General features: G+C 41.3%; 1 protein-coding gene across 1 annotated transcript in view; it reads right to left on the bottom strand.

Annotated features, from left to right (window-relative positions):
* Positions 1–3,540: 3,540 nt before the first annotated feature.
* LOC130883346 (protein argonaute-3) overlaps positions 3,541–21,735 on the bottom strand; it is an 84,606-nt gene continuing 66,411 nt past the window's right edge. Inside the window, exons 13-19 of the mRNA XM_057783575.1 lie at positions 18,552–18,711; positions 17,009–17,099; positions 14,803–14,997; positions 13,801–13,935; positions 12,752–12,853; positions 6,737–6,936; positions 3,541–5,336 (exon numbers count right to left, since the gene is read on the bottom strand). Of these exons, the coding sequence (XP_057639558.1) occupies positions 5,228–5,336; positions 6,737–6,936; positions 12,752–12,853; positions 13,801–13,935; positions 14,803–14,997; positions 17,009–17,099; positions 18,552–18,711 (992 nt within the window). The 3' untranslated portion in view covers positions 3,541–5,227. The remainder of the gene's footprint in view (positions 5,337–6,736; positions 6,937–12,751; positions 12,854–13,800; positions 13,936–14,802; positions 14,998–17,008; positions 17,100–18,551; positions 18,712–21,735) is intronic.

Below are 21,735 nucleotides of genomic sequence, written 5' to 3'. Positions count from 1 at the left end.
ATTGGCTTTATTCGTCAACCAATAAAAGCGACACATACACAGAAGGACATCCCACATCACATGGGAGGCAGAGGCAGGCAGATCTCTATGAGTTTAGGCTAGCCTGGTCTACAGAGCAAGTTCCAGGACAGTCTGGGCTATTACACAGAGAAATCCTGTTTCGAAAAATCAAAAAAAAGTTACATTTATGTGCGAGTATGTGTGTGTGCGCGCACGTTCTTGAGCCCACATGAGTGGCGCCATGGCATGTGTATGGAGGTCAGAGGATAATTTATAGGATTTGGCGCTCTTTCCACTGTTTAGGTCCCAAGGATTGAACTCAGGTTTTCAGACTGGGTGGTGAGTGTCTTTCCCTGCTGAGCCATCTCCTGCCCTCTGTACCGACTTTTACAAACTTATTCATGGCTTAATTTTCAACTCTTTTTTAAAAATAATTAATTTATTTTTATTTCATATGCACTGGTGTTTTGCCTGCATGAATGTCTGTGTGAGCATGTTGGATCTCCTGGAATGGACTCACAGACAGGTGGGTGCTGGGAATTGAAGCAGTCAGTGTTCTTAATCGCTGAGCCATCTCTCCAGTCCCCCAGCTTTTGGCTCTTATAGAACCACAGAAATGCTTATGTGTTAGGTGAAAAGGAAGTAGGAATACAAAGACCCTCTAAGTCAGGGTACAGCATCACTCAGGATGACTTCAAGTGATGTAAAGCTCTTTGACTATTTTTTATTAAAGCTTCAAAATATCTACAAATTCCCCAGAAGGATGGAAAGGCCTAACCCTTCACATGCATAAAGCAGTTGAGTCAGGAACACTGGACAAGTGAACTGTCTGTCTTTGACAAACTCACTGATCTCATAAGAGGTAAGTGAACTACATGGAACTATTAAGAGCAGCCTTTCTCTGCAACAGAGGAACACCTACAGGGTAAGATAAATGTTCTGCAAATTGTCTCGTGTACCTGAGGTTGGCCTTGGACTCCTGATTCTCTTGAAGGCTGGAATTGCAAGTGTACCTTACACCCGGCTCAGTTGAATGTATAACTCAGTTTAATGACTTTAATGACAGTGGAAATTATACAGAGATATCAGTTAAACTTCTTGGCAAAACATTACTATCAAAGTTTGAAACAGAAAGAGAACAAACGACTCTACTAGTGTCTAAGTGGCCAGCTCCTTGAATTTCATAAAAATTAAGCACATGAAAAGCCCTAGCACGTGCTTCAGGCAGATGTCTCTTTGGGGTTCACACCTGTTGCTGGCCTCCAAGTGCTTACACTGCCTGACTGAGAGTTTGGAGCCATTTCTACTCAGCAGCAGTTGCTCTCTTATTTCCCAAGACACACTTCAAGTCTGCCATCCTAAGATCCACAGGGAACCATGCACATCAATATTACGCTGTGGGGACCACAGAGAGCCTGGCTCGGAAAGCTAGCAGGGCTCTATAGAAGGGGGGAGTCTCTAGGTCAGAAGGTAGAGATAAATCTTTATCAAGAGCCATCCCAAACACACAGGACACTCCTACTGGGATCCCTTCTAGATTCTCTTCAGGAAGAAAAGTAAATTAATAGTTCATGTGTAGAGAAGGGATATTTCCAGATCATATTATTTTCTGAAAAACTTGTCAAAAGATAACTATTAATAAAATGACAGGTATCCACATTTCTGTGAAAACGTGCCAAAGCTCAGGACTGAGAAGACTCAAGTACCAGCCATGAACTGTCAATGCAAAAACAAACAAACAAACAAACAAACAAAAACCCAAAGCCTACATTTCTAAAGCAAAGGTATTCTGTTACTAGACTGGAGCTAGAGCGGTCTCAAGTACCTGCTGTCATCTTCATAATTTATGTCCCTAAACTTCCCTAACAAATCCAAAGGGACAGACGCTAGCCTGGCATCTGGCACATCTTATTGGTTAGTGCAGCAATGTTGCCTCTCCCTAAGTAAATATAGCAGCTACAGAATCATTAACACACGTCTCAATACCAGCGCTTACACATTACAATACAGAATCATGTAACATGCACACTGCAGAGACACATTTGCCATCCAGAACATACATTAAGCTCCCAACTCTTCCTCACATGGAAATCAATTATTCGGTTGTTTAGACTGATATTTGTTTTGGTCGGCCTTGTGAGATATGCCATAAAAACCCGCAGGCCAACATTCACGAGCTAGTGAGCAAGAGGAGGGACAGAAACGAAAAGTTACTATGGTTTCATGAGGTTTAAACTAAAAAATGAACTTGAGAAAACGATTAGGAATTCTATCCAGAAGTGCAAAAATAATTACTATAAATTTTAAGAAGTATTTTCCATAAGCCTTTTACCTTAAAACTCTAAACACAAAGTTTGTTGGCATTGAGTTTGGTATACCAATTTCTTAGCCGACGGAAAATAGAAATATACTACACATATTCTTCTAAGTTAATTATCTTAAACTAGCAAGACTGAATAATGTAAGAGCATTCTAAAAAAGAAGCCATTCAAAAGATAAAACCTTAGATTTTAGAAAAAAAAATCCTTCCAAATAAGAGTTACAGTAAGGGCTTCACTCTGGCACATGTGAGATCCAAGGTCAGGAAAAAGACAGGGTGTCCATGTTGCTCCCTAAGTCCCTCACATGAATACGTGCAGAAGCCCAGACAGAGGAGGATGTTTCACTCACACTGCACAGACAGAGGCTGCACTATTCTCTTCTCTTGCCCAGCTTCCCAAACAGCCAGACACGGTGGTAGGAACCCTATGGTCCAGCTACCAGGGAGGCTGAGGCCAGAAGACTGCTGGAGCCCAGGTGCTGCAGGCCAGCATGGCAATATAGGGAGACTTTGTCTCCAAAGCAAGCAAGCGAACAAACCAACCCCAAACATGTTTCAAGGAATTTTCCTTTTGCCAGGGAGGAGATGGGAAAGTTTTGGAAGGGAAAAAAATTTACCAGCTGCACAAATATCCTTTGTAAAGTGCTTTGAAATGGCATTGAGAATTGCAGCTGAGATCCTTCAAAGCAATGAAAGGAAAAATATAGTACTTTCTTAGTTTTCTGTCAGAGGGACAAAAGACACGGGCTCAGAGTTCAGGCTCAAAATGCAGTAAATGGGCACTAGCAGTGGATTAGAGGCAGCGAGCAAATGAAGATCCAAGGTCCATCTTTCCACATGCAGATGGAGTTCCTGAAAGGCTGACAGTGCCCACAGCAAACTGTAGTGTCTGTCCCCGATCCAGTGTGTTAATAAGAACAGAGAAAATTCAGATGTGATTTTCATGAATTACAGAGTACAAAGTTCCCTGAACCCTACATCACTGAGAAACTCAGCGTTAGCAGCCTAAAAGTGATCAACGAAAGTTATTGACTAAGAAGTGGAGAAAAATAAGCTTTTAAAGATTTCCCCCATGTTCAGAAACTTAACTAACTTTAAATGATCAAAGTCCTAAATTCCTTTGTCATTGTCATCTTAGTTCGAAAGAGAAAGTTACACTGGTGAAAAAACAGGAAAAAAAACCCACCCAGTATTTTCTTGATTTCTTTTGGTCAAAGAAGCACAATTCTTGAACAATCAAGATCTATTTTAAATAATTAAAAAATCTTTAAATCTTAAGGTGTTCACTGCCTTTTTTGTTTGTTTTTGGAGACAGGGTTTCTCTGTATAGTCATGGCTGTCTTGGCATTTGCTCTGGAGACCAGGCTGTCTCCCGAGTGCTGGGGTTAAAGGCGTGCGCCACCGCTGCCTGGCCATCAATGCCGTTCTTTAAAGCTGAAGTGCAGCTGTGTGCCCATCTCTCAGGTGAGCCTCATTTAGTCGTTTTACTTCCTGGACGTGCTTTAAAACTGAAAATTATGAAGCTCTCCTGAAATTAAGGCTGTATTACTTTGCCCCCTTTTAAATGACAGAGGTGCCTGTTCCTGTTGTCCGTGGTGAACACGACAGACATAACTTTCCTTTAAAACTGATTATTGCACTAAAAGAGAGAAAAACTAGTCTGTTATTAAACATGGTTACATTTCTATAAAAGGTGTAGCCAATGCAGCTTATAATCATTAAAGCACTATTCTATTGAGTATAAAAGCAAAAGGAGCTATACTTCAACATACATGTATGTTTATCTATACACATACACATATAAAATGTATAGATGAAAATCACATTAAGGTATGAGGGTAGTGAGTAAACTAGCATAAAACAAAACCCTAATTCCTTTTCTCTTTCCGTCCTATAGAGTTTCAGATTTTTAAAATATTTCCCCTTTATAAAAGCTTTGAGGGATTTCCAGGTATAATTCACACAAACAGAGGCTTTAGAACATTTGTCCCTAATCAGAAAGACTTCTGACAAGGGTTCATATTTATAGCAGCTTTAACACGCTCACTGCAGAACGGGATACTCGGGTGGCCCTGCTTCTGGACACAGTGCACACATGGCAAAGGTTAAGTCCAGGACAAGAAGAAGCAGACACTGGCAGATATGGCCTCAGGAGACGAGGATTCAGGATCGTGTAAGAGATAGGAGTTAGGAGTAGGGTACGTAAAACGAAAACAGAAATCTAGTTTGCCATGCTTTACTTCAAATGGGTCATAAATATGAACATGAGTGTCATTTGTAGCGGTAGGGACAAAAGTGTAGATGCTGAAGGCAAGTAGGTAGTGAAAGAAATGACAGTGGCATACGGAGGGATACGAGGAAGAGAAAGCTCCCCAGTGGAATGAACTATAAAATAGAGACACAGATACATATATATCTTTGTCTCGATCTAGATATATATGCACATCAAGTATACATGTGTGTATTTAAAATACAGACTCCTTTACAAGAATAGATAAATGCACATTACTTTTTCTGGACATGTAACTGAACAATCATTGCTTGTGTAGATGTGTGTTCTTAAACCATCATTCACTTTTTCTTTACTTTTTTGCAAAGATAGTTGTGCTGCCAAGCAACTTGAGGTAAAGGCATTAAAAGGGTTAGACTGTAAGAAGTGGAAATAAACAACCGCGATGCTTCCTACAGGAGACTGCCGAAAAGCAGCTGGCTGGTTTCCTAGTGCATAATGGTGCTGTGTTCCTTGACAAAGTAAACAATTTTCCTTGGACCAGCAAAAGGACCAGACCCCTATATAGTGTTGGACTCTGTATGGCTGGAGCATCCCCAGTGAGCGGACTCCACTGAAACATACATTGTATGTTGACTCGTCTTTCAGCTGGTCCTCTCAGAGAACACACGGACTTGTTAAGCGAAGTACATTGTGCGTAAGGTATCTTGGTGAATCTGCACAGCCTTGGCAAGAGCCTGTGGATCTCGCCCATTGCTCTGTCCTGAAACGTGGCTTCCTTCAGCACTGGAAGAGAAGGGTTAATGAACACAAGCATAAACCTTCTGTCCTAACGTAATAATTCTGAAGAATGCTACATGTTGTAAATTCCAAAAATAGTTGAAAAGAGAAACTGATATGTAGGGATATAGCCCCACCCATTGGGGGCGTGTTTGCCTCAGGCTAATGTTTATTGATAAATGGTATGTCAGTTATGTTAGGCCTTAGCCAAAGTTGGTTGACTCAACATTACAAACGAGACTTTGGGTGATTGACCAGGTAGTCAGTTGTCTCTGTCAACTGTTGCACATTTTGGATATTTCTCGTTTGTTAAGTAATATTTATTCCCTTCTCAGATCTTTGACGGAGTTGAAGATTATATAATTGTAGTTACTCTCTATGTTATTTAGACTCCTTGAGATAAAATCTTTAACAAAACTTTTGTTCTCAATATTGTTTGTTATATTTATTATTTGTTATTGTATATAGTTGTATTGGGTTTAGTTCTATCTTATTTAGACAAAAGGGGGAGATGTAGGGATATAGCCCCACCCATTGGGGGCGTGTTCGCCTCGGGCTAATGTTTACTGATAAATCTGCCGGGCTGATCCCAGCAGCCCCTTTTCTCTGCTTTTCCTGTTCTCCGTGGGAACCTGTGGTCCTGTAAGTCTATTTCCCTATTAAAGCTGTATATATTTTTATAATCTGTCTGCATTCATTTACGTTGTCACACTGATATAATGAACTTTGTGTCTATCATTTAGACACCTTCAATATGGAAAATTTTACTTTGGCTCTTTCATTTTTTTAGGATTAATTCGAAACAAATCCCAGATATCATATCATTTTTGTCTAATATATATATATTATATTATATTATATATACACTCATACATATATTACAAATAATAACTTCCTTGGGTAATTTGGGAAGCAACTAAGTTACTAGATAATTCTGTGTTTTTTAAAGATTTATTTAATTTTTAGTGTGAATGGGTATTTTGCTTGCACACACACACACACACATGCATGCACGCAACGCACGCACCATGTGCATGCCTGGTGCCATGGACTAACAGACAGTTGTAAGCCACCATGTGGGTGCTGGGAATTGAACCCAGGTCCAGGGTCTAGGGGAACAGTCAGTGTTCCCAGCTGCTGAGTCATTCATTTCTCCAGCCCCAGGTCATTCTATTATTAGGAAGTCCACACAAGGATTTTAGTAGAAAACCTTATTTGGGGCCATCAGTTGTCATCACGTTTCACGCAGTGCACTGGCTGGCAGCCTGTGGAACTTGAGTTCTGAACAGCAAGAATTTAGGCAGACAGACAGAGACATACATGGAAGTGCTTATAGATACGGCCTAAGGAAATCAGATTCTATTTGATTTGCTTCGAGAATCCCCACTCTTTATGCCTGTCGTTACCTGTCATGCTCCTTATCCACAAGATGGTATCTGGCTCTGAATGCCACCAGGTGAGCATAGTACGCTGGTGCAGGGATAGAAACGGATCTTGTGCAGCGCACGTAGGTGTGACAGAGCTGGTACGTCAGCAGCTGGAGTTCATCCGCAGTGAAGCAGTTGTCATCCCACAAGACGTGATAGTGTGAAGGGCGGCTGGTTCCCTATGGAGAAGAAAGGGAACATTCTGGGGATTGATAAACTTCTTTGTAGGATTTTTCATTGGTGAGCTAGCAAGATGGCTCGCTGGCTAAGGGTTTGCGGCACTGCCTGGGGACCTGAGTTAGAGTCTTAGATCCCACGTGAAGGTGGATGGAGAGAACAGAACCCACGAAGCTGTCTTCTAACCTCCACATCTGTGCAATGGCAGGCACACCCTGCCGCCATATTAACACTCACACACAGACATAATAACACACATTTTTCATTGGTGTATTTTTGTTGTCTAGGTACTTAGTTTCATTAAGAACACTGTCAGACAAGTATATAACTTTGTACATGCTACCTTCGTACCCCTTCCCTTTCTCTGCTTTACCTGCCCCCCACTCTTCTCTCCACTGCTCCCCTAGACAGTTTCACATATAAACTTTCATGTCATATATACATTCGTGATTTTACACAGCTATATAAAACCTAAACGCTTTTTATTATTATCATTTGATTTTATGTGTATGGGTGTTTTGCCTGCTTGTGTGCCTGTGCACCACGTGCATGGTGGGTGATTGTGGAGGGCTGAAGAAAGCACTGGATCCACTGGAGTTACAGTTGGGTGCTGGGAACTGAACCCAGGTCCTCTGGAAGAGCAGCCAGTACTCATAACCTATGAGCCATCTCTCCAGCCCTTCCCTATAAAATCTAGGACCTGCAGATGAAAAAAGGAATACAATAGCTTTCTCTCTGAAACTTAATTGCATCTATTTTCATGTAAATAATACAACCTCTTCTTTACGGTTGAGAAATTTTCCATTGTGAATATATACTTCAGATTTTCTTTCCATTCCACGGTTGATGGACACCTAGGTTAGGTCCATAACTAGCTATTGTAAATAGAGCTGCAATAAACACTGGCGTCCAAGTGTCTCTGGTACACTGATTTGGAGTCCTATGGGTAAATACCCAGGAGTGGTAGAACTGGGTGGTAGTCCTATTTTTACTGCTTTTGAGGCTCCTCCACACATTGACTTCCACAAACAGCAGTGTAGAGCTCCTTTGTGTCTCTGTCACGGGTACCTGCTGCTGTGCTCTCTCTCCCTCTTCCCCACTGCCTGCCCCACAAGAGGTCTTAGCACCATAGCTTGTCCTTGATCTCCCGAGGAAGCCAAGGGTGACCCTGAACTTCTTGTCCTTCTGCCTCCACTTCCAGAGTGCTGGTGTTACAGACATGCACAGGCTCATGGCTTATGGGGTGCTGGGGATTAAACCTAGTGATTCCTACATGCCAGGCAAATAGTCTATCATCTGAACGGTATCTCCAGCCCGTTTATTATTTTCTTAATGACAGCCATTCTTACTGGGGTGAGATAGAATCTCAGGGTAGGCTTAGTTTGCACTTTTCTGGTGGCCAGTGAGATTAGACGCTTTTGTCATGATTATGGGGCATTTGTAGTTCATCTTTTGGAAGTTTTGTCTTTTTTTTTTTTTTTTTGGTTTTTCGAGACAGGGTTTCTCTGTGGTTTTGGAGCCTGTCCTGGAACTAGCTCTTGTAGACCAGGCTGGTCTCGAACTCACAGAGATCCGCCTGCCTCTGCCTCCCAAGTGCTGGGATTAAAGGCGTGCGCCACCACTGCCCGGCTTTTGTCATTTGTCCCTTTCCTTTCTTTTCACAACGCTAGGAATTAAACCCAAGTCTTGAATGTGTCAGCACGGAACTAAGCTGTATCCCTGCCTCTATTTTATTGATATGATCCTCCCTGCATCAGCCTCTGTGTACGAGGCATGTGAGCGTGCACCATCACGCCTGGCTTTTAGCTTTTATAATGCTTACGTTACAGAGTTAGAAACTGTTGCGTTTTTAGTTTTAACTAGTAAGAACTGAGACTCACGTTTATTAAACATTTTCTTTAGATTTATTTTTTATTTTATGTGTAAGTGTTTTGCTTGCATGTGTGTTTGTGCACCACACAGTTAGTTGTGACCTTTCATGCTGGGAATTGAACCATGGTGTTACCGAAGAGCAATCAGTACTCTTAACCATCAGGCCACCTCTCTAGCCTCCTCATAAAGATTTTTAAATTACGCCAGGTATGTTGGTGCACGCCTTTAATCCCAGCACTCAGGAGGCAGAGGCAGGCGGATCTCTGTGAGTTCGAGGCCAGTCTGGTCAACAGAATGAGTTCCAGGACAGTCAGGGCTATACAGAGAAACCCTGTCTTGAAAAACAAAACAAAACAACAACAACAAAAATTTAAATTACAGGGGCTGGAGAGATGGCTCAGAGGTTAAGAGCATTGACTGTTCTTCCAAAGGTCCTGAGTTCAATTCCCAGCAACCACATGGTGGCTCACAACCATCTGTAATGGGGTCTGGTGCCCTCTTCTGGCCTGCAGGCATACACACAGACAGAATATTGTATACATAATAAATAAATAAATAAATATAAAAAAGCTTTAAAAAATTTAAATTACATTTATTAGTGTGAGTGCATGTTGAAGTCAGAGGACAACTTCTGAGAGTCAGTTTTCTCCTTCTACCCTATAGGTGTCAGGGATCAAACTCAGTTTATTGGCAAGGACCTTTTTACCTACCAAAGCATCTTGCAGATTAATTAGAAAATTCTTGAGTTGGGCTTACTGGTACAGGCCTAAATGGATGGTAGAACAAATTCAAGGCCAGCCTGGACAAATTACTGAGATTTTTCTTCAAATCAAAAAGTAAAGCCAGATGATGGTGGTGTTGCCTTTAATCCCAGCACTTGGGAGGCAGAGGCAGGTGGAGCTCTCTGATTTCAAGGCCAGTCTGCTCTACAAAGTGAGTTCCAGGATGGCCAGGGCTGTTACACAGAGAAACCCTGTATTGAAAACACAAAACAAAAACAAAAGTAAAAATAGTGCGGGTAGAGCACTTGTCTAACATGTGGAAGACCCTCTGTGCAATCCCTAGTATCAACAAAACACAACAAAACCCTGATAAAACTGGGAAGATGTAGAAAGACCGACAACAACAATGTTTAGTCAGTGTGAACTAGAACAGAAGTTTCCAGATGTCCCAAAGGTTTCCAGATAAAAAAAGTACTTCTGGGTTGAAGACGCAGAGTGACTAATTGCATAACAATGGCCTCCCAAAGTTCTAAAATAAAAAACCTGTTAAACCAGTATTTCTACAACCTATCAACAGAGAATCTCTGTTTCCCTCTGTGATATTTATTAAAAAGCTACAATGGGGACTGCAGATGGCTCAGTGGGTAAAGGTTCTTGTGGAAAAGCCTGGTGACCCTGAGCTCAACCCTTGGAACACTAGTGAAGGTAGGTGAGATCCAACTTCCAGAAGTTATGCCCCTCTGTTTACACACACACACGCACACACACACACACGGTAAATACATCTTAAAGTTGTTTTTGTAAAGCTCCCATGGTAGGTAGTAATACAGGTTAAATGTATACTAGGTTAAAATGCACAACCCACTGAAACTAGTTTAATTCCTTCCCAGAAGATACTACTATTAACAGGCATGTATCACCTTGCCCAGCTTAATTTTTTTTTTATTGTATTATTATATTGAATCATGAATATCTTAAAAACAAAATAAGGGGCTGACAAGATTGCTCAGTGGGTAAAGGTGCTTGTCACCAAGCTTGACTGCCTGAGTTTGACTGGTGGGACCTGTTTGGGTTCAAGCATCACTCCACCCTCTGGCATCCATATATCCAAAGAGTCTGGAATGTTTGGGTGGAAGTTCCATCCCAAGCCCCCTCCCCTGGGAGTTGCCTCAGTTCAGACTCCACCCCCAGAAAGCCTGCCAAACAGTGAACCCTACCCAGAAAGGGTCAAGACCACTCCCACAGGGTATTTAAACAGCAACCCTGAGCCTATAAAATGGAAGAAAAAAATCTGTCAACCACACATCACAGAGTGGATTAACATCTAGAATATATAAATAATGATAAAAAATCTATAACCTCCAATTGGACCAATGTATTGTATAGGCATGTCTCAAAAGAAGAAATATAAATACCAATAATCTGAAAAAGTGTTCAACATCCTTATCCTTAAGGAAAATTAAAATAAGTTCTCTGAGATTCCATCTCACCCAATCAGAATGGTTAGCACCAAAAAATATTGGCAAGATGTGTAGAAAGAGGAACTGTATTTATTGTTGCGAGGAAGGTTAAAGTGTGAGTCACTGGAAATCAGTAGACACGTTTCTCAAAACACTGAAAATGGAACTGAAAATACTCATGTTTGACTCGGGCCTTCACCCTAGCTCCTGGCATAAGCTCCCTCCCCTGGGTGTTGCCTCAGTCCAAACTCCACCTCCGAGAAAGCGTTCCAAATGGTGAGCCCTCCCCAGGGAGGGTCAAGAATGCCTGCCAAATGGTAACCCCTCCCTGGGGAAGGTCAAGACCACTTCCATAGGCTATTTAAACTGCCCCCCAGAGGATGAACACATGGCCTCCGGGTTACCCAGGGTCTCCCCTTTTCTCTCTTCCCCGCTCCATGTTTTCCCAGGGCCACCTGGGAGTATTGTTATTTATTAAACATGAGCATCTTTTAATTCAGTTTAATTTGGTTTGATTGGGATTATCTGTGTTGGTGGAGAGGTTTGTTGGCCAGAAGAAAATATTTAACATATATAATATGAAATATATAATCCAGCTACACCGCTCTTGGGATTATACCTGAAGAACGCTAAGCCAATATATTTCACATATACTCACACATTTCATGTTTTTGCTGCAGTGAGTATACCTAGGAAATGAGTCTAGACCAGATGTCTATGGACAGATGCATAGATAGAGAAAACGTGGTACATATGTTTTTTTGGGACAGGATTTCATGAAGCTTGAGCTGGTCTCAAACCTCCTATATAGCCAAGACTGGGTTTGAACTCCTGACCCTCCTGCCTTCACCTCCTAAGTGCTGAGATTACAAGCTTGGGCCACCATAGCAGCAAGCAGTGGAACTGTATGCAGTCATGAAGCAAATGAGATCATGACTTGGAAGTCATTATGTTAAGCAAAATAGACCAGATTAAAAAGATGACACCAGATATTTTCTTTTATATGTGAAACTGAGATTTAAAATTATGTATGTGTACACACACACACACACACATACATAAATGTGTAATTTACACATGTGTGCATGTGTAGGTCATAAGACTAGAAAGCAGATAACAAGAAGTGGAAGATATCTCAAGGGATGGGGAGAAAGAGAGGGTCACAGATAACGTGACATGAAGGTGGGGTTGCATGGGAAACAACAGAAGGAAAAGAAGTGGAAGGCTGGTGGGGGAGGGGAATGGATCCAGAGCAGAGTGACACATGGGTCTGAAAATGCCACAGCAAAACATACTAACTTCTACAGTAACATTAAAATTGATATAAATAAGTAAATTAAAAAAAATTGTTTATTATGTATATAGTATTCTGCCTGCAGAATGTATGCATGCCTGCACACCAGAAGAGGGCACCAGATCTCATCTTGTGGTTGCTGGGAATTGAACTCAAGACCTCTGGAAGAGCAGCCACTGCTCTTAACCTCTGAGCCATCTCTCCAGCCCTATAAGCTTTTATTAAGTTTTGCATTAAATTAAAGGTCAAATGTAGGGAGACTCATTCTATTAAAGCTAATCCTGCTATTTTCATAAAAATATTTCCCTCTCAAAGGAAGGAAAAGGAAGAAATCGATTTGCTACAAGTTACATGTGGAAATAAGTAGGAACGTAGACAGAGTACTATTTCTCTTTTTGCTGAGGTTCTGAAAAAACCACATGAGAAATGAAGTTCTAAATGAAAACCTTTGGCCAACGAGCAGGCTTACCTGTATCCCAGCATGGCTACAGAGATAGAAGTCAAATTCATATGGGTGCGTGATGTCGGTGTCAACGGTGGTTCCAGCTGGGATGTTGCCACTTCTCCCAACCTAGATGTTTTTGGATCAAATTTTAAATCAATGAGACAAAAGTTAAAAAAATGTATCAAAGTACATTCAAAACATTCAAATACATAAACTGACCCACATTCTACTACTTTCAGTCTGAAATATTACTCAAGCATCTATTAACTACAGCCCTCACATAGTCTTAGTTCCTAGTTTGTTTTTTAAAGATTTATTTATTTATTATGTATACAGTGTTCTGCCTGTATGTATCCCTGCAGGCCAGAAAAGGGGACCAGATCTCATTACAGATGGTTCTGAGCCACCTGTGGTTGTTGGGAGTTGAACTCAAGACCTCTGGAAGAACAGCTAGCTAGTGCTCTTAATGTCTGAGCCATCTCTCCAGCCCCCTCCTAGTTTTTTAAAATTATTTTATTATTTTGTGTGTATTGGTGTTTGGCTTACATGTACATGTGTATCGGATTCTCTGGGACTGGAGTTACAAATGGTTGTGAGCTACCATGCGGGTGCTGGGAACTGAACCCAGGTTAGCTTTAAGAGCAGCCAATGAGAGTCCCGAACTATCATTGTAGATCTCTATTCTTTTCAGTTCTTGTTTTCAGAGACAGTTTCACATAGTCCAAGCAGGCTTCTTTATTTGCAATATAGGGATGATAATAATAATAGATATTATATATAATATATACTATTATACATAATAATAGTTGAATAGAGTTTGGGAAGATTAAATCAGTTAAAGTTCTCAGGTTGGGTATACAGCTCAGGGTATACAGCCTGGCATAATGAGGCTCTGTGTATGATTTCCAGCACCACAAAAAGAAAGGGAGGAGGGGAAGGAAGAAGGAAGAAGGGATAGAGATAGGAAAGGAGGGAGGGAAGAAGGGGCAGGGAGAAAAGAGAGAAAGGGAAAGGGGGGGACAGATGTAGGATCCTGATGGCTTGTAACAATATTATGACAGACATAAATTTACCCTTTCTGTTCTGTCAGCACAAAACAATCGTGTGTGATGTCTCTTCTGAACTACAATGTAGGTTATTCCAGGTTGATAGTCTTTCTCCAAACTGATACAGGCTTCTCGAATTGCTAGTAGCTCATAGTATAATACCTAGAGAAGACACAACAGAAAGAGTGAATATAGCTAATTTTCTTTTACTTATTTCAAAGTAAGATAATGGTGTAACTTCATGACTTCTTTTATTTTTAAAGATCAACTTTCATTCATTCATTTAGTTTTTGGTTTTTTCAAGACAAGGTTTCTCTGTGTAATCCTGGCTATCCTGGAATTCATTCTGTAGACCAGGCTGGCTCCAAACTCAGATCCACCTGCCTTTGCCACTGAAGGGTTGGGATAAAAGGCGTGCACCATCACTGCCTGGCTAGATCAATTATATTTTAAGTCATATGACTGTGTGTGAGTGTGAGTATATGTACATGACTACAGGTGCCCTGGACGCTAACAGAGGGCATCAGATCCCCTGGAGCCATCTGATGTGGGTGCTAGGAACCCAACTCTGGTCCTCTGCAAGAGCAGCAAGCACTCTTACCCGCTAAGGCACCTCTCCAGCGCTGTCTCAGGCTTTCTTAACATCACTTCCTTCAATATGCTTCTGCATTTAACTTTAACTATGAGCAGAGCAATGAAGGCTCACATATTTACAGGAACATTTTGTTTTGTTTTGTTTTTCAAGACAGGGTTTCTCTGTGTAGCTTTTGGAGCCTGTCCTGGAACTTGCTCTGTAGACCAGGCTGGCCTCGAACATCTGCCTGCCTCTGCCTCCTGAGTGCTGGGATTAAGGGTGTGCGCCACCACCACCTGGCTCCATAGGAACATTTTAAAGAGGAAACTCTACAGAAGCATCAATTCTGATTTTGTGAACTTTTAATTTCAGGTGTTCACCTTTAGAACTGGACACCACATCATAAACATAGCATTTGGTTTATTTATGGTCTAAATATATTCTAGGCAACCAACCTGTCTAAACTGCCCTTCTGAAACACCATCCCGATAAAAGATAATGCGAGTAGGTTTGAACCGGGTTGACTTATAAAACTGGATGAGCAGTTCCCGGACCATGGAGGCCAAGTCCTGGATGATCTCCTGCCGAGGTCTCTGAACTCTTACTGTGGCACAGTATCTGCTTGGATGGGCATCCATGCTACCTACAACCTGGTTCGAAAAAGTGAGAAAAGAAATTAGTGATCAAAACTAGGCTATCTTCATTTACATCTGTATTTTACTTGTCTTACTGTTTCTCATAATTTACTTCGAAAGTAACAAAAATCAGACAACTCTCAGCAAAGAGAAAAGCCTAGAATAGTGTCAAAAGCAATTGGACAGCATTTTTTCTTTCTCCATTTTCAGGTGTGTAATGTGCATGTGTGTATATCCACATTTTGCATGTGTTTGGGTACACATGTACATGCTTCCCCTATATGTGAGTGTGTGTATATGGAGAGGCAGAGGTTGCATAGTTATCGAAATAACAAGCAGGCAAATTACAAAGGTTATAGGAGAACTAAGGGAGTTAACAGATTTAATAGGTGTGTTATATGGAACTTGTACCTCCAAACCAGAATGATCGACCTTGGCAAATCTCTTAAAGCCAAAGGGCAATAATGAAAGTTGATTAAAGGAAATCATTAAAGAACTGCAAAGATTAAACACTAACCCCCACCCCAAAACAAAATACAAATCAGGAACTGGAGAGAAGGCTCAGCGGTTGAGAGCATTGGCTGCTCATGCAGAAGAACCTGGTTCAGTTCCAAGCGCCCACATGGTGGCTCACAATTGTCTGTTAACTCCAATCTCAATTGGAGGGGATCCAGTGCCCTCTGACCTCCCATGGGGACTGCCCACATGTGCTGCACAGACACACATGCAGGTAAAACACTCATGCACATAAAATAAAAATGAAATCTTAAAAGAGAAAACCCAAATCATCCAAGCAATGAATGGGCTAAGTAAACAGACATTTCTGAAAAGAAGAAACACAGGGCCAGAGAGAGCTCAGCAGGTGAAGGCCAGGCAGCCAAACCCGACAGCCTGGATTGGATCTCTGGGATCCACTTGGTAGAAGGAGAATTAACTCCTAAGTCATCCTCCGTCTCCACGTGTGCCGTAGCATGAATGTGTACCTCTCCCCACAAATAAATGCAATAATAAAGAGGGGATACAAGTAACCAATAAACACACTTGGAAAGGGTTCAATATCCTTAACCTTAAGGGCAATGAGACTAAAAAGTGTGTGATTCCATCTCACCCAGTCAGAATGGCTGCCACCAACACAGAAATGACAACAAATGCTGGCTAGGATGTGCCAAAGGAGGAACTTACTCGTCTTTGGTGGGAATGTACACTTGGGCAGCCACAAGTGAAATTAGTTGACGGTTTTTTCAAAGTACTAAAAACACAACTATCATAGACTTAGTGACACCAGCCTTGGGTAAACACCTAAAGAACTTGGGTACCACACAGATACTTGTGCTTCCAGGTTTATGGCTGCAGTATTCACAACAGCTAGGAAACCACACCAGTTTAGACGTCTACTAGCAGAAAATGTGGGCTAGTAATCTGGGTTAGGGTGGACGCCAGGGATGGAACTCAGATTGTCAGGCTTGGTGGAAGGGGACAGCCAACTTTTGCAAGTTATCTTCTGACCTCTGACCCCCACACAGATGTCCCCAATAGATAGATAGATAAATAAATAAATGTAATAAAAATAAAATGTGGTACATGTACGCACAATGGACCTCTATGCAGCTATAAAGAAAAATGAAATCTTGATGTTCAGGAAGATGGATACAATGGAAATCATTACGTTAAGTAAAACAAGCGTGTCTCAGAAAGTCTGAGACCACATGAGCTCTCTCTCATACACAGAACCTAAATTTTAAATCTTACTTTATATATATTTCACATACACAAGGCCACTAACTGGGAGAATGCAGGGCCCAACTAGAGAAGGGAGGGGTACTGCCGAGGGCAACGGAGGACGAAAGTGACTGAGAACAAGAATACTGGCACATAGGTTATGTAGACGCAATGGAGAAATTCTTGGTATGCTAACCCAAAAAATTAATAAAAAAGAAAATATCAAATATCAAAATTTGAAATGTGGAAACTAAAGCATTGCTATTAGTGTGGACTAAGATACGGCAGACTTGTTTGGGGAACTCACAGCAGCAATGGAGGGCTTCTTCCCATCCCCAGCAGGTGGGTGAGTGACATCTGCGCCCAGGAAGATCACTGGTTGCTGGAACACAGAAGGTCTTAAACACAGTTTTTAAAGGGTTAGACAGTTCATTTGTTTCATCTGTTTCACATGATGCAATGTAACTGCAAGCCACTGACAGTCCAGGGACGCCCTCTACCGCCACAGACAGCTTCACAGACCCGAACCACTGGCTAACCTTTTTCTTTTGTTTGTTTTTCTTTTTTTTGGTTTTTTTTTTTTTGTTTTTTCGAGACAGGGTTTCTCTGTAGCTTTGGTGCCTGTCCCGGAACTAGCTCTTGTAGACCAGGCTGGCCTCGAACTCACAGAGATCCTCCTGCCTCTGCCTCCCGAGTGCTGGGATTAAAGGCGTGCGCCACCACCGCCCGGCCTTTTGTTTGTTTTTCAAGACCGGGCTTTTCTGTGTAGCCGTGGTCGTCCTGGAATTCACTCTGTAGACCAGGCTGGCCCTAAACTCAGATCTGCCTGTCTCTGCGTCCCAAGTCCTGGGATTAAAGGCATGTGCTACCACACCTGGCCTGACAAACTCTTAATTCATGAATCTCTAGTCTGTTACATCTCTGTGATGTTTTGTGAGAACTTTCATGTTTTAAACAGTGGTACTGGCTTGCGAAGGACAATTGATAATAATATTCTATGTAATGGGGACAAAATGGTATATTTCTTCATAGTATATCATTAAATTTTATTAATCTAAAAAATCTACTTAGATTTTAAGTCTATGAGACTTAAGGACAAAATGGATCAGCAAGCCTTTGACTTCTAGTCTCGGTCTATCTTACACTTTTAGGCAGGGATTATAGGCGTCTACTATTTCCTGGCCCAAAGAATAAAATTTGAATATATATTTAATAATCATAAAGTTCTATCATTGCCTTGTATTTTAAAAGTTCATCCTTTAAAATTGAAAAGCCTGGGGCTAAGAGATAGCTCAGCAGTTGCTTACCCTGAGAACTGGAGTTTAATGCTCAGCACCCACATGGTGGCTCAAAACTCCCTGTAATTCTAGTCCTGGGGGACTCAACACCTCTCCTTGGCCTCCATAGGCACTGCACATACATGTGCATAGAGACTCATATAAAATAAAGGTTAAAAATAGTTTTAAGAGATATTGACTATTTCTTAGTTCTTGAACATGTTGGCTAAATTCTCTATTTATTTATGAATTCTTGAACACATTGGCTAAATTCTTCACCTCATTTATGAGCTCACTTCCTGCTTAACAAGACAGAATCTCATTATAGCTGTCCTGGACTCTGTAGACCAGGCTGGTCTCAAATACACAGAGATCTGCCTGCCTCTGCCTCCCAAGGGCTGGAATTAAGGGCGTGTGTTTAACCAATGAGTTATGTCTCCAGCTCCAACAATCTCTTACCCTTGTTAAATCGTCTATATAGTTCACAGGAGAGTCACTAAGGGTACTTCTAATATCTGACAGCAGTTAGTTAGGCCTACGTAGAAAAACAGATAGTGAAATAGAATAGCTTACCTTTGATGAGGTACAAGAATATTATTGATTCCTCCAAGTTTAACATTGATTTTTAGGCACAAGTTTGAGAGAGTTTGAGGAGATGTTTTTATTACATTCTTGACTTGCACACACTGTGTAGCCATCCCCAAAAGTGTATCTCCTACGCGTTTCACCTCCGCTGCGGGACAAAGGCAAGTAACCCAGTCAGAAAAGGAGGCACCTGAAAGTGAATTCACTCACTGGCAATAAAGCTATGCAGGATACCCTAAATATGCCAAGTTATATTATAGGGCACCTGAAATTAGACCAATACTGAAACAATGCTATTAAAATGCATGGAAATTTTAAGCATTGACTTAGAATTCTTCTATTGGCTTATTTTTTGCATATGAAAAGTATATCTAAAAGCTTATACTTTTAGCCAGGCATGGTGGCTCACACCTTTAATCCCAGCACTTAGGAGGCAGAGGCAGGTGGATCTCTGAGTTTGAGGCCATTCTGGACTACAGAGTAAGTTCCAGGATAGCCAGGGATAACCAGAGAAACTCTGTCTTGAAAAAAATAAAAAATTACACTGTTTTTATTTCATTATCTCTCTCTTGTGTATATGAACACATGCATAATGTGTGTGATGTGTGCACATGTAGAGGTCGGGGACAACTCTGAGGGTTGGTTCTCCTCTGCCAACTTTACATGGGCGCTAGGGATCAGATTCAGGCTTGCATGGCAAGTGCGTCTACCTGCTGAGCTACCATGACAACCCAGAAAAGTATATTTTTAAAACTGAAGGAAAAGAGAAAATACTTCTCTTAATTTTAAAGGATCAGCAAGTTGAAGATAATAAAGATGCAGAAGAAGGGGGTGGCTCCAGGAGGAGCTGGAATATACTGTATGCATGTAATTAAATTATGAAAGAGTAAATTAAAGTACAATATTTAAAAAGATGCAGACGAACTCTGTAGCTAAGAGCTAGAACCAGTCTTACAGAGAACCTGAGTCTGGGTTCTACCATTCCCATCAGGAGGCTTACGACAATTATAAGTTCAGCTCCAGGAAACTGTACACCTCTGGACTCCATGGAGACCAGTACTTACACGAATACAGCCACACAGACATACATCACAGGATTTAAAATAAAATAAAAATTTTTAATTAAGAAAAATTATGTGTATGCTGTTTTGCTTACACATCTGTGTACCACTTATGTGTCTAATGCTTGAGAAGGACAGAAGAAGGGCATCATATCCCAGGGAACTGGAGTTACAGATGGTTGAGAGTTACATGTGGGTGCTGGAAGCTGAACCCAGATCCTCTGCAGAAAAGCCAGTGCTCTTAATTTCTGAGACATCTCTCTAACCCCCCCCCTTTTTTTTGTTTTTCTCTGTAGCTTTGGATCCTATCCTGCCTTTTGTAGACCAGGATGGCCTCGAACTCAAAGAGATCCGCCTGCCTAGGCCTCCTGAGTGCTGGGATTAAAGGCGTGCGCCACCACCTCCGAGCCAAATATCTTTTAGAGGCAGGCGGATTTACAAAGATCAGCGATCTGTTTATCCTCCTCCACTTCTGCCTGGATCAGGTGCAGTCTGTCTCGGCTGTGAGGTGGCTCGAGAAGACTATCCTCTAGTCGTGCTTTCCATATCCTAACTGCTAGTGTCCTAATTTTTGTGGCTGTTATTTCTCAAAATTTACTGCCCTTTGGTTTATTATAAGCTAGACTCCTAACCCATCGCTTTGAGCCACTTTTCTCATGTATGACATGTACTGCACACACTAATAAACAGACTGTTGTTCCCCTGTTAATCTGTCTTTTGTTTGAGCAATTTGTCATAATTATGACTATTTTTATGATGAAGGAAAGGAAAATTATAACTATAAAAATTATAAAGGAAAAATTTATAGAAAATAGCATATATAATCCCTTATCATCATTTTATTATGTCTTTTCCTGTAATTTTCTCACTTACTTTAATGCACTTGTAGTCACACTATTCTTGTGGCGTTCAATTCTATTTTTCAATGTGCAAATAAATAGTATTATATTAACATCAGGAAATATTAATTCAAGAAATAAATGACCTATCATTCTCTGAGAAAATGTGAAGGAACCTTACATGTATGTTGATAAGTGAAAGAAGCCTATTAGAAAGACTGCATAGCCTGGTGGGCGGTGGTGGCACACACCTTTCATCCCAACACTTGGGGAGGCAGAAGCAGGCAGATCTCTCTGAGTTGAGACCAGCCTGGTCTATAGAGCGAGGTCCAGGACAGCCAGGGCTACTCAGAGAAACCCTGTCTCAAAAAACCAACCAACTACATACAAAATGACTCCACTTTATGACAATATAGAAAAAGCAAAGCTAGAGAAATAGTAAAAACAAAACAAAAAATTAGTGGTTTCAAGAATTGAGGGAGGGCCAGGTGGTGGTGGCGCACGCCTTTAATCTCAGCACTCAGGAGGCAGAAGCCAGTGGATCTCCATGAGTTCAAGGCCAGCCTGGTCTACAAGAGCTAGTTCCAGGACAGGCTCGAAAGCTACAGAGAAACCCTGTCTCAAAAAACCAGAAGGAAAAAGGGGGGGGGGGCGGGGAGAGGGAGGAGGAACAGTAAAACTATTCTGTATGGTGCTGTAATAATGGATACATATTTGCCAGACCTATGCTGTGGACTTTAATGTAAACTGTGGGCAATGCATTAATAATAGTCACAATTAATAACTTTAACAATATGGGTACTGTTGGTTCAGTAAATGTCCTGCATTAAGGAAAAAGGTTAATGGCTGTGTAGGAAAAACTATGCAAAGGGCAGATGACATACGGGAACTCACTAGACTGCTAATTTTTCTGTAAATCTAAGTGATTCTAAGAAAGCATTTCAGTTCCACAGGTGAAGAAAGCAGAGCTTATACAGTTAGGTAATTCAGCCACACCAGAGAGGAAGTACAACTGGCAATATCTGAGTATTGAGCAGAGAGTCTATCTCCAGAGTCTGTGCTGTGATCCTGTTACCTCATCCTGCTACTCAATTACCCCAAGACTTTCTGACCACACAATTCTTCCCTCAACCATTGCTTGTGATGTCTCTTTTCAGTACTAAAATTCACTTCTCAGAGTCTCTTTCTGTGCTACTTAGTTTACAGGCTTTGCATTAAGGTAATATGTGGTTTTAAATACAATGGTATAAATATATTTTAGCAGCTGGAGAG

Source organism: Chionomys nivalis, chromosome 11, assembly GCF_950005125.1.
Source record: "Chionomys nivalis chromosome 11, mChiNiv1.1, whole genome shotgun sequence".
Taxonomy (NCBI): domain Eukaryota; kingdom Metazoa; phylum Chordata; class Mammalia; order Rodentia; family Cricetidae; genus Chionomys; species Chionomys nivalis.
Note: the sequence above shows the minus strand (reverse complement) of the source record. Positions and strands in the feature narration are given on the sequence as shown.